Source organism: Passer domesticus, chromosome 6 (assembly GCF_036417665.1).
Source record: "Passer domesticus isolate bPasDom1 chromosome 6, bPasDom1.hap1, whole genome shotgun sequence".
Taxonomy (NCBI): domain Eukaryota; kingdom Metazoa; phylum Chordata; class Aves; order Passeriformes; family Passeridae; genus Passer; species Passer domesticus.
Genome location: NC_087479.1, coordinates 70,014,180 through 70,026,993, shown reverse-complemented (window position 1 = coordinate 70,026,993; position 12,814 = coordinate 70,014,180). Strand labels below are relative to the sequence as shown.

Sequence of the window (12,814 nt, the reverse complement as noted above, 5' to 3'; positions counted from 1 at the left end):
CCTCTTCCATCTCCCCTCCCACCCTCCTCCTCCCTAATCCCGCCTCCTCCTCCTCCTTCATCCCTCCCCTTGGCTCCCTCCTCCTCCTCCCGCAGCAGCAGCGACCCCCTCGCTGCCCCGTTCCCGGAGCCCTCGCAGCCCGCGGCAGGAGCGGGGCTGGAGCCGGCACAGCTCGGCACGGGCAGCGCGGGGCTCTCGGCTGCTCCCGGCCGCTGCGGAGAAGGGGGGAAGCCGGCCCGGGCAAAAGGAGAGGCAAACTGCGACAACTGGGGGCCCCACATCCAAACTGGGCCTTGCTGGGGAGCCTGCCTGGGCACTGCCGGCCCTTGGGGCTCCTCTCGGCACAGCCGGGAGCGGGGAACGCACAGAGGGCTGCGGGATCCCAGCGCTGGCAGCACTGCCAGGGACTGGGCTCTGCTGGGACCATACTGGGATCATACTGGGAGTGACTGGGACTCTACTGGGTTTGTTCTGGGACGATGATACTGGAATCATACTTGGACTGTACTGGCTTTGTACTGATATCATTCTGGGATCATACTGGTAGTGAGCAGGAGCCTGCAGAGGCAATTGAGACCATGTTAGGGGCAAATGGGATCTACTGGGAGTGACTGGGATTATGCTGAGGGTGACTGGGAGCAGCTGGGAGCAACTGGGATCATGACAGGAGCAACTGGGAGTGGCTGGCGGCATGCTGGGAGTGACTGGAAACAACTGGACATCTACTGGGATCAGCTGGGATCACGCTGGAGGTGACTGGGATCATCCTGGCAGTGAGTGCCACTGCACTGAGGCTGACTGGGAGTGCTTGGCAGCAAATGGGATCATACTGGGGAATAATGGGAGGGACTGGGAACATGCTGGAGAGAACTGGGATACACTGGGAGATACTGGGAGTGACTGGAACCAAAGGGAGGGTGAAAGAGAGCCACTGGAACCAGGTGGAGCACAACTGGTTCATACTGGCAGGGACTGGGAGCACACTAGGCTCATCTCTGGATCATACTGGGAGGGACTGGACTAATACTGGGAGAATCTGAGAGTGACTGGGAACACATCCTGCACATCATCCCCCATACTGGGCCTGACTGGGAGCAACTGGGATTATACTGGGACCACACTGGGAGGCCTGGCATGTGACTGGGATCCAACTGGAGCTTACTGGGATCATATTGGGATTGAAAGGGAGTGACTGGGATCACACTTTGGGCTACTGGGAGCACCTGAGAGAAACTGGGATCATGCTGCAAGCAAACTGGAGGAACTGGGCAGGACTGGATGCATGCTGGAGGCAGCTGGGATATTCTGGGCGTGACTGGGGGATCACACTGGGAGAACTGACACCTTCCTGGGGCCACTGGCAGCGCCTGGGAATGACTGCAGACATGCTGGGACAAGGTGGGAAATGTTGAGGGTTTTGTGGATTTTTGGGGGGTTTGGATTTTGGGGGTTTTATTGGCGCTTTGGGGGGGTGTTCTTCTGGGGGTGTTTGGGGGTTTATTGAATTTTTTATTTTTGTATTTTGTAAGGTTTTAGTGGGATTTTCCTTGTTTTTCTGGGATTCTCAGAAATTCTGGAAGTTTTATTGGGATTTCTAGGAGATTTTGAGGCGTTTCACTGGAATTGTGGGGCTTTTAGTGGGATTCATTGGGGATTTGGGTTTTTTCAGAATTTTCGTGGGATTTTTGGGGTTTTGTGGGTTTTTTGGGTATTGCCATGATTTGTTTGGGTGTTGGGGGGAGATTTTATGGGTTTTTTTATTATTTAAGGGACATTTTTAGGGGAATTTGCAGGGTTTCATCGGGATTTTGGGGGTTAGTGAGATTTCAAAAGATTTTTTGAGCTTTTATTTGGATTCTAGGGTGTTCTAATGGGATTTTGTGAGATTTGTTTTGGATTTCATGAGTTTTATTGGGACTTTTGGGGCTTTTAAGGAGATTTTGATGCCTCTCAGCCCTTCCGCAAACCCTGGGACAACCCCAAAGGCCCCAGACGCCCAAATCCCTCACAAATTCCACTAAAAATCCCAAATTCCTCAAGAAATTACAATAAGATCCTCCAAAACCCCAGAAAAACCCACAAAATCCCAGTGAAACCCACCAAAACTCAAAAAACTCCCCAAAATTTCACTAAACCCCCTTAAAAATCAACCCCCCCAACCCCAATAAAACTCCCAAAATCCAAAACTCCCCAAATCCACAAAACTGTCAAAGTCCCATAACCCCCCAAAACCCAATAATTCTCTCCAAAACCTCTATAATTCCCCCTCAACTTCCATCAAATACCCAATAAAGCCCTAAAAAAGCCCCAACATAATCCCCCAAATCCTCCCAAAACTGCCTCAAAACTGCCCCAAAATGCCCCAAATCAGAAAATTCCCCCAAAATTGCCCCCCAGATCCCCCCAGACTCTCTGGGGCTGTCCTGGGTCAGGGGCACCGGCCGGTGGAACAGGAGCCACCTCAGGGGCCCTCGGAGCTCTGTGGGGAGGGGGCACCATGGGAGACCCCCAAAAACGGGAGGGGGGGAGCTGGGAACCCCCAGGATCCCCAGATCTCCCCCGGGAACCCCAAATCCCCCTGAAAAGCCCCCAAGGTTGGCCCAGGACCACCCTGGAACCCCAAAGTGCCCCCAGCACCCCCAGGACCCCCCTCGAGACCCCTCTCAGGACCCCTCCCCACCCCCAGATCCCCCCACAGTGCCCCAGGACCCCTCCCCAGACCCTCCCTGACACCTCACGATCCCCCAGCCAAGACCCCTCCCCAGACCCCGCCCCACACCCCGGAACCCTCCCCAAAGCCCCCCCAGCCCCCCGGACCCTCCCACGCCCCCCCGATCCCCTCTCAGCCCCTCCCGGCCCTGTCCCGGCCGCCTCAGCAGCTCCCGGAGCGCTCCGGCCGCTCCCAGCGCCGCCCCCGCTCTCTGCAGCGCCCGGCACCGCCACCGCCGCTGCGGCTCGCCTCTGATTGGCTGCAGCGCCGCGGGGAGGCGGGCGCTGCTGAGGGGAGCCGCGCTCTCATTGGTTGGTTCGGGGCGGGGCGCGCCGCTATTGGCTGGGGAGCCCGTGCAGGCGGCGGAGGCGGGAGATTCAGAGGCGAGCGCGGCTGAGGAGGGCGCTGAGGGGAAACTGGGGGGGTTTGGGGCGGTCTGAGGAGAAATTGGGGATTTTGGGGAGATCGACGGGAAATAGGGGGGTGTGCCGTGGGTTTGGGGGTCTGAGGGGGCTTTGGTGGGTCTGAGGGGGCTTTGGGGATCTTTGGTGGCAGCTTGAGAGGGTCTGGGTGTTCTCAGGTGGGTTTAGGGGGATCTGAGGGGAATTGGGAGGGTCTGAGGGGATTTTGGGGGGTTGTGAGAGGAGCTGGGGGGCTCTGGAGGGTTCTGAGGTGCATCTGGGGGGCTTTAGCGGAGTGTGAGGGGATTTCCCAGGGTTTGGGGGGGATTGAGGGGTCTGAGGGGGATTTGGGGCAGTCTGATGGATTTGAGGGGGGTCTCAGGTGGGTCTGGGGTCAATTTTGTGGAGAACTGGGGGGTCTGAGGGTCCCGGGAAGGTTTTGGGGGTCCAGGGTGATCCTGGGCCAACCTTGGGGGGGTTTGGGGCTCCCGGAGGGGTCCCGGGGGAGATTTGGGGGTCCCGGGGGGTCCCAGGCCCCCCCTGAACCGGGGTCTGGGGGTTTCGGGGCGAGGGGGCACAACAGGGGTTCCACCCCCCCCTCCCGTTTCTGGGGGTCTCCCATGGTGCCCCCTCCCCACAGAGCTCCGAGGGCCCCTGAGGTGGCTCCTGTTCCACCAGCCGGAGCCCCTGACCCAGGACGGCCCTAGAGAGTCTGGGGGGATTTTGGGGGGCAATTTTGGGATTTTGGGGAATTTTGATGAATTTTAGGAGGGTTTTGGGGGATTATCTTGGGGCTTCTTTAGGGCTTTATTGGGTACTTGATGGAAGTTTAAGGGGAATTATAGAGGTTTTGGAGAGAATTATTGGGTTTTGGGGGGTTATGGGATTTTGGGGGTTTTGTGGATTTGGGGAGTTTTGGATTTTGGGGATTTTATTGGGGCTTGGTTTTCAGGGGGTTTAATGAAATTTTGGGGAGTTTTTTTGAGTTTTAGTGGGTTTCCCTGGGATTTTGTGGGATTCTCTGGGCTTTTGGAGGATCTTATTGTAATTTCTTGAGGAATTTGGGATTTTTAGTGGAATTTGTGGGGGATTTGGGGGTCTGGGGCCTTTGGGGTTGTCCCAGGGTTTGCGGAAGGGCTGAGAGGCATTAAAATCTCCTTAAAAGCCCCAAAAGTCCCAATAAAACTAATGAAATCCGAAATAAATATCACAAAATCCCATTAGAACACCCTAGAATCCCAATAACAGCCCACAAAATCTTTTGAAATCCCAATAACCCTGAAAATCCCAATTAAACCCTGCAAATCCCCCCAAAAATGTCCCAAAAACCATAAAAATCCCACAAAATCTCCCCCGAAGACCCAAAGAAATCATGACAACACCCAAAAAACCCCACAAAACCCCAAAAAGGCTACCAAAATTCTCAAAAAAACCCCAAATCCCCAATGAATCCCACTAAAAGCCCCCACAATTCCAGTGAAATGCCTCAAAATCTCCTAGAAATCCCAATAAACCCCCAGAATTACTGAGAATCCCAAAAAAACCCCAACAAAATCTCAGTAAAACCTTCCAAAATAAAAAAAAAATCAATAAACCCCCAAACACCCCCAGAAGAACACCCCCCCCAAAGCGCCAATAAAACCCCCAAAATCCAAACCCCCCAAAATCCACAAACCCCCCAACATCTCCCACCTTGTCCCAGCATGTCTGCCGTCATTTCCAGGCGCTGCCAGTGCCCCAGGAAGGTGTCAGTTCTCCCAGTGTGATCCCCCAATCACGCCCAGAATATCCCAGCTGCCTCCAGCATGCATCCAGTCCTGCCCAGTTCCTCCAGTTTGCTTGCAGCGTGATCCCAGTTTCTCTCAGGTGCTCCCAGTAGCCCACAGTGTGATCCCAGTCACTCCCTTTCGACCCCACTATGATCCCAGTAAGCTCCAGTTGGATCCCAGTCACATGCCAGCCCTCCCAGTGTGGTCCCAGTATAATCCCAGTTGCTCCCAGTCAGGCCCAGTATGGGGGATGATGTGCAGGGTGTGTTCCCAGTCGCTCTCAGATTCTCCCAGTATCGGTCCAGTCCCTCCCAGTATGATCCAGAGATGAGCCCAGTGTGCTCCCAGTCCCTGCCAGTATGAACCAGTTGTGCTCCACCTGGTTCCAGTGGCTCTCTTTCACCCTCCCTTTGGTTCCAGTCACTCCCAGTATCTCCCAGTGTATGCCAGTCCCGTCCAGCATGTTGCCAGTCCCTCCCATTATTCCCCAGTATGATCCCATTTGCTGCCAAGCACTCCCAGTCAGCCTCAGTGCAGTGGCACTCACTGCCAGGATGATCCCAGTCACCTCCAGCGTGATCCCAGTTGATCCCAGTAGAAGCCCAGTTGTTTCCAGTCACTCCCAGCATGCAGCCAGCCACTCCCAGTTGCTCCTGTCATGATCCCAGTTGCTCCCAGCTGCTCCCAGTCACCCTCAGCATAATCCCAGTCACTCCCAGTAGATCCCATTTGCCCCTAACATGGTCTCAATTGCCTCTGCAGGCTCCTGCTCACTCCCCGTATGACTCCAGTATGATCCCAGAACAAGCCCAGTACAGTCCCAGTCACTCCCAGTATGATCCCAGTATGATCCCAGCAGAGCCCAGTCCCTGGCAGTGCTGCCAGCGCTGGGATCCCGCAGCCCTCTGTGCGTTCCCCGCTCCCGGCTGTGCCGAGAGGAGCCCCAAGGGCCGGCAGTGCCCAGGCAGGCTCCCCAGCAAGGCCCAGTTTGGATGTGGGGCCCCCAGTTGTCGCAGTTTGCCTCTCCTTTTGCCCGGGCCGGCTTCCCCCCTTCTCCGCAGCGGCCGGGAGCAGCCGAGAGCCCCGCGCTGCCCGTGCCGAGCTGTGCCGGCTCCAGCCCCGCTCCTGCCGCGGCTGCGAGGGCTCCGGGAACGGGGCAGCGAGGGGGTCGCTGCTGATGCGGGAGGAGGAGGAGGGAGCCAAGGGCAGGGATGAAGGAGGAGGCGGGATTAGGGAGGAGGAGGGTGGGAGGGGAGATGGAAGAGGAGGGGGAAGGCGGAGAGAGAGCAGCCACAGAAGGAGAAGGAGGTGTGGTTAGGGAGGAGAAGGATTAGGAGGAGGCGGGGGGATGGAATAGGAGAAGGGGCAGGAAGAGGAAGAGGAGGGACAGAGGCAGATCAAGGCTGAGCAGCAGGAAGCACGCGGTCGAGCCCTCCGTGCATTCGCAGCCCCCACCTGTGGGATCATCGCCCCCCATGGCGCAGGTGAGCGGGGAGGGGGAGCTCGGCCCAGATATCCCGGGGGGTCCCTGGGCTGGGATGTTTTGGGGGGATGTTAGGAGAATGAAGAAGTGCAAGGCTGAGCGGAAAAGGCCCCTCGGGGGGACATCGGGGGGTGGCGGTGGCGGCTGGCGGCAGAGGCAGCCTGCAGGAGCAGAGCCCTGTGTCCCCCAGGAGCCCAAAGTGGGGAGCCCAGAGAGGGGGGAGCGCCGCCATGGGCGGGAGCCTGCAGAGGCTGGAGAGGGGCAGGGGGGACTCCTTGGAGCCCCTGCAGCCCGGAGCAGAGAATGAGGGGAGCAGGGAGCCCAAAAGGGAGCCCAAAAAGCCCCGGCATCCCTGAATGAGGAGCGAAGAGGGGGCAGCTTTTGGGATTGCTGGGACTGCCAGCAGGCTGGGGAGGGCGGGCACCGAGGAGAAGGGGGACCCCCAATGCAAGCGTGACCCCAGCAGCTGGGACAGGGGGAACCCTGAACACCAAAGGGGAGGGAGCAGGGGTGGGGAACTCCTGGGAGGCTTTTTCACGGCTGAATCTTGGTGTTTGGGAGGTTTTTCTGGAGCCTAGGTCGCTGGTGACTTGTAGAGATGGACTTGGGCAGAGAGACCTTCAACCTCAACGTGCTCATCCCTTGTTTTCCCCAAATCAGGATTTCCCATTGCCAGTTCTTGTGAGGCAGTGAGGAAGAGGAAGATGTCCCTGGACACTGAGGCAGGTGAGGAGGAAGTCAGTGCCCCTTCCTCCCTCTCTCCTGCTCCATCTCCCAGCCCAGCACAGCAGAACCTCGTGGCAGAGGCCGTTTTGAGCGGCTCCACGGCGCAGGAACCCAACAGGGAGGAAAAGCCCCGGAGATGCCGCACGAGGAGGGGCTGCAAACGCAGATGGCGGGGATCTGAGGGGGAAAGAGCCAGCCTGGGCCGGGAAGGCGGACGGAGATGGAGCCAGAGCTCGGAGCTGGTGGTCCGTGAGGAGGTTGCTGATGGGGAGAAGCCTCACAAGTGCTTGGAGTGTGGGAAGAGCTTCAGGAGGAACTCCGAACTGATCAGGCACCAGAGGAGCCACACTGGAGAATGGCCCTACGAGTGTGATCAGTGCAGGAAGAGGTTTCCGAGCAGCTCTGATCTCCTCAGGCACCAGCGCACGCACACAGAGGAGAGGCCCTTCCGCTGCCCCGACTGCGGGCAGGGCTTCAGGCAGAACTCCCATCTTGTCAAGCACCGGCACATCCACACTGGGGAGAGGCCCCACGAGTGTGAGGAATGTGGGAAGAGCTTCAGGCAGAGCTCCACCCTGATCCAGCACCAGAGGATCCACACTGGGGAATGGCCCTACGAGTGTGGGGAGTGTGGGAAGAGATTCAGACATCTCTCCAGCCTGATTGTCCACCAAAAGATCCACACTGGGGAGAGGCCCTACGAATGTTCCAAGTGTGGGAAGGGGTTTCGGATCCGCTCCCATCTCCTCCGGCACTATCAGAGTCACACAGAGGAGAGGCCCTTCTGCTGCCCCGACTGCGGGAAGGGATTCAGGCACAACTCCACCCTCGTCAGGCACCGGCGCATCCACACCGGGGAGAGGCCCTACGAGTGTCCCCAGTGTGAGAAGAGCTTCTCCAGGAGCTCTCACTTGACCCAACACCAACAGAGGCACCGGTGAGGGAAGGCCTGCGAGTGCCCCGAGCGCGGGAAGAGCTTCGTGCGCTGCTCCAGCTCCATCCCCCACTGCAGGAGCCATGCTGGGCACAGCCCTGGTGACCCACATTCCCTCTTGGGAACACACCTGGCTGCTTGTCCTTTTGGTTTGGCCTTGATTTTCTTCTGATTCATCTTTATCCCTTAAAAACAGCCCAAACTGGGTTAAATGCAAGAAACTGATTAAAAATGTCTATAGTCCCACCATTGCAGAGGTGTTTGAGGAGCAATTTAGGATTTGGGGACACATGCTGTGTGGAGTGCCCCTGTTGCTAAGAGGCAGGAATTTGATTTCACCCTTCTTGTGTTGCTATGAACTCCTCCCTTGACCTAAACCCCAGCTCCACCTTTGGGATATCCTATAAAACCCCCCCGGCCCTGCCTTCTCCCTGTCTTTTGGGGTAAGAAATGGATTCTGGAGCTTTCTGAAACCAAGACCCGTCTCGTTTGCTCCCGGCACCGGCAGCTGCAGCCTCCCTGGGCACCATGGACTCTGGAGACTGGGGGCAGCCAGTGAGGGCAGGTCCTGGATTGCAAGCTAAGTGTGTGTTCTGTTTGCCATCTGTCAGAGGTGGGGCACTTATCTTCTGTACATTGGGCAGTTTATCTCTTCCACAACCAATCCTCCCTCCAGGAGATAGCTTCTGTCAATAATTATTAATTACCTTCTGTTAATGGGCCATTGAGTGCTACTGCATGGCTGATAAAATGACATCATGCCACTGGGAGATGCTCTGCCCAGCGGGAGGAGCCAAGCATTTCTTCCTGGATAGAATCTGAGTTTGGAACATTGCAGCAGCCTTTTCCCACTGGATTGCCAGAGGATCAACCTTTTCCCACTGGATTGCCAGAGGATCAACCTTTTCCCACTGGATTGCCAGAGGAAGACCAGGCCCTTCTACACCACCACTGCACCTTCAGAGGAAAACTCCACCCTTCTCCAGGATCCCTGCTCCAACAGAGCCACACCTGTCACTGCAGGAGGGCTGCAGCCACCATTCAATGGGACTGCTGCCAACACCCTGACCCACAGGGTGTCAGGTTGTATTCTGACTTTGTCAGTGGTTTTTTTTTTTTTCGGTTTGTGCTATTGCATTTATATTTTTCATTTTTCCTAAAAAGGAACTCGTATTTCCATAGCTTTGCCTGAGAGCCCCTTAAGTCAGAATTATAGCAATTCAGAGGGAGGGGGTTTAGTGTTTCCATTTCAGGGGAGGTTCCTGCCTTCCTTAGCAGACACCTGGCTTTCCAAACCAAGACAGGACAGCACGACCGGCACCCCGTAAGTCACCCCCCGATGGCCACACCTTGTGGGACCCCCATCTTAAAGAGGAAGACCCAAGAGCACCAATTCAAGAGGCCAGGTTTGAAACATAAATTTAAGGAAGTTAGACATTTTAGAGGAGCTAAGATTTTAGTTAGAGATAAGCTTTATTGGAGTTAATGAAAATAAACAGGTAGGTCTTGATGAAGTTAAGAGTTAGTAATTAACTAATAACGGCTTGCTTGTCAACACAATGTTTGGTTAGCTGGGTTTATAATGAAGAATATAGAAACTGACAGATAGCTTTTAGGAACATAAGACAATTGTGGGCCTCCTGTGTTCTGAAACCAATTGAAGACAGAGAATGGGAGTTCTACCAAGGGTTCATTTGTCATATTTGCATTGAAAAGGTAGAAAGGTCAGAATGAGGAAGACTTCATTTACTTCCTCATTTTGGGATCCTCCCCATGAAAGGGATCCCGATCCATTTCAAAGAACACACTACGCATGCTTAATAGATTTTGAACTAATTAGCATATGAAACAGGGAATGGGATGTACCAAAATTATGAATATGTGTTTGTACTTTGGGTATTCAGTAGTTGTATGGATGACAGGACTCTGTAATCACCTGTAAATTGCAGCGTGTATTTGGGAGCTATCCCACACGCCGCCCGGCATCGCAATAAACATACACTTTCTAACTTTAAACTGTTTAGAGAGTTTTTGTCTGTCACAGTTGGATATCGGTGCTAGATCAATATCCATATTTTTTTAATAAATCACTTTGGTGACTGCAGCAGGACATACTGCACTCTCTGGCCGTGTGGCCAGTGGGGGTCCGGGACCCCTCTGGGCGCCCACCCAGGAATTTCTGGGAAGGGGGATGCTGTGATCCTGCTGCCTACGTGGGGAAAGACCAGGACCTGCTGGAACCACGGACAAAAGGTATGTTTCTCTTTAGGGAAAGGTACCTTATGATATCAGCAGTTAATAGGACGCGGGATTCGTCCCGCCTCAGTGGTCTGGTAACCCGTGTGCCGCAGTGGGGACCAGGGCTCTGGTAGTCCGTGTCTCCTAGTGGAGACAATGGCTGTGGTGTTGTGAATTTGGATTGGAGCAGGGGTGGCTCTGGTTTCAGTTTGTAGTTTAAAGGTGCACCTCAGTGACTCATCATTTGGGTGGTTAGTTCAAATTTTTGGGCTGCAAAGGGTCCCATTGTGGGTGGCAGACAATCCTGGTTGTGCCCCCAGCGTTGTGTGTGTGTGTGTGTGTTGTAATCGGATCCGTGTTTGTTTGGTGATTTTGTGTGTTTAGGTTGTAGATGCACTGTATTTGTTGTGGTTTGTGGGAGTTTGTGTTGTGAGCATTATAATTTGAGTGATATGGCCTGTGTTATTAACGTTTGTAAGTCTTTTTGGGAGTTTCGTAAGCTTAAAGTTGTAAAAGATCTTTGAAATCCCTGCCTGCTTGCAGAGGGACACTGACACTTTTGTGTGTGGTAATATTTTAAACTGCTGATGGTTTACCCCCCCCCCCCCCCCCCTAGTTCTTGTGGAGGGATTTGTGCTGTGCCCTGGCCGATGTTTGTGTGATTTTCAGCAGGACCTTCTTAAAACTTTTGTTGAGTGTGTTTGGGGTCGTGAAAAACCCCTGTCTGTTTCTTTTTTGTGAGCCTAAACTATTAGTGTTAGGAGTCAGGTCTCTGCAAGAAAAGGGAAATTCAGTTTAGCGGCTTTGGTTGTATGCAGAAAACAGAGAGCCCAGAAGTAGTGCTGGCAGAGGTAGCCGAGAGACTTCTTTGGTGCCCTGATACGCAGCTGAACTCCATGTTCTGTAACATTTTCCATCAAAGGGTGAGAGAAATTTGGTTAGCAGTCCAAAAAGCTTCGGAATGGGTTATAGTAGTGACTCACACAGCTCTTGGTGCAGCGTGGAATTGTCAGATTTCTGCCAAAACTCGACTGATACTTTGCAAGATTTCCATCTGTCCTTTGGTTACAGCATGACAAGAGATACGCTTTGCTTTCAGCTGCACATTTGCTATGGTGTATGAAAAGTTGCTTACAATTTTTTAATGTATTTTAATAGTAATATACCCGGAGCAAAGCATAACAGAGGACCTGATTTAATAAATTATTAGTAACCTTCAACTTGGGTGGAGTACCTAACAACATGGTGTGGTTTCATTAGATTGAATCAAAAGGAGTTTTCCCACCCCTTTTTTGTAGAACTACAAGTTCTTTCCCTAACAGCTGCTGCTCTGAACCCTACATTTGAAGGACTGCTAATCCTTTCTTTCTTTAGAGGAAAGAAGAAAATTAATTAACAAGCTGTTTTATCCCTTTTGTTTGCTAGCGCAACTATATGAGCAGGAACAGGAGGCACAGGAATCGAGAACCTGGTTCAGGGGTATTCCCCTGCCCAAGGAAAGATTGCTGCTGTGATCTGTGGATTGTGTTTCGGTGTGCAGTCTGTCAGGACTCGTGGGTCTGGCAAGGGTACAGGTGGTTAATACCTAAGGCTGGAATTTGTCTCTCTGTTATAAAAAGGAACAAAAGGCTACCCAGATAACTATACAAATTTTGTTGGCAATTGGTCAAGAGTTACGGGATAGCAGTAAAATATTTGAGTTGTTGGAAAACGGGGTTTCAGGAACCTTAAAGAAAGCAGTGGAAATTCTTAGATTGAGTGTGGCCAGTATATTTTTGTATACCAATTGAAACTTAAAAATTGGAATAAGATCAAAAGATGTTGTGGAAAAATCCTAAACATGGGGGCAAATGAGAGCAAAGTGATTCCCAGAGGAAGCCCTTTAGGGTGTATCTTAACACTCTGGAAAGAGCTGGTGGGCTGTAGTGGTAGTGAACCTAAAAGGGAACTTGTCAAACTTTCCACTTAGTGGTGGCCACTCTATAGACTTGATGGAGGAGTGAAGTGGCCAGCAAATGGTACACTGGACTATGAGACTCTATTACAGTTCATGCTTTTCCTTAGGCGGGAACAGAAGTGGCAAGAGGTGACTTATGCTGATATGTTTTTCAGCCTTTGAAATCACCCTGGGTGGCAAAGGGATTGTGGGATTAGGCCTCCATTTGATCCACTGGTATTGGCTCTTGAGAAGGATAATAAAGCTAACAGGGAAAAGCTGAAACGGTGTTGTAGCACGTGCTCCATGCAACAGAGATCTTAGAACAAGGGACAGTAGAGGCACTTTTAGCACCCCCTAGAAAGCAGGAAGGAGGCAGGGTAGAGGAACGAGTAAAATTGGAACCCTCACCAACTTTAGCCTCCCCTAACTTCTGGTTCATCTGCCCTGGGAAAAACAGTAATTGAGGGAGGGGTTTCCCCACCAACTCCTGAATTAAGGGAACCATGGAGGCTTTACCCACCGTTGCCTAGTAGTGATAGGGAATGGGATGAATCTGAACCAAGTCCTGAGCCTTCCCTGCAAGGTCCAATAGCATCAAGGGCCAGAAGGTAAAC

At 53.3% G+C, this 12,814-nt stretch overlaps 1 protein-coding gene across 1 annotated transcript; it reads left to right on the top strand.

The window, feature by feature from the left end:
* Window positions 1–6,118: 6,118 nt before the first annotated feature.
* Window positions 6,119–10,039, top strand: LOC135303952 (zinc finger protein 239-like). Its single transcript, XM_064426258.1, has 2 exons — window positions 6,119–6,364; window positions 7,024–10,039. The coding sequence occupies exon 2, from the start codon at window positions 7,068–7,070 to the stop codon at window positions 8,028–8,030; it is 963 nt and encodes a 320-aa protein (XP_064282328.1). The 5' UTR covers window positions 6,119–6,364; window positions 7,024–7,067; the 3' UTR covers window positions 8,031–10,039.
* The last annotated feature ends 2,775 nt before the right edge of the window (window positions 10,040–12,814 follow it).

Bases quoted from the DNA above. Each gene is read 5' to 3' on its own strand.
- LOC135303952 (XM_064426258.1), top strand. From the start codon at position 7,068: ATGTCCCTGGACACTGAGGCAGGTGAGGAGGAAGTCAGTGCCCCTTCC.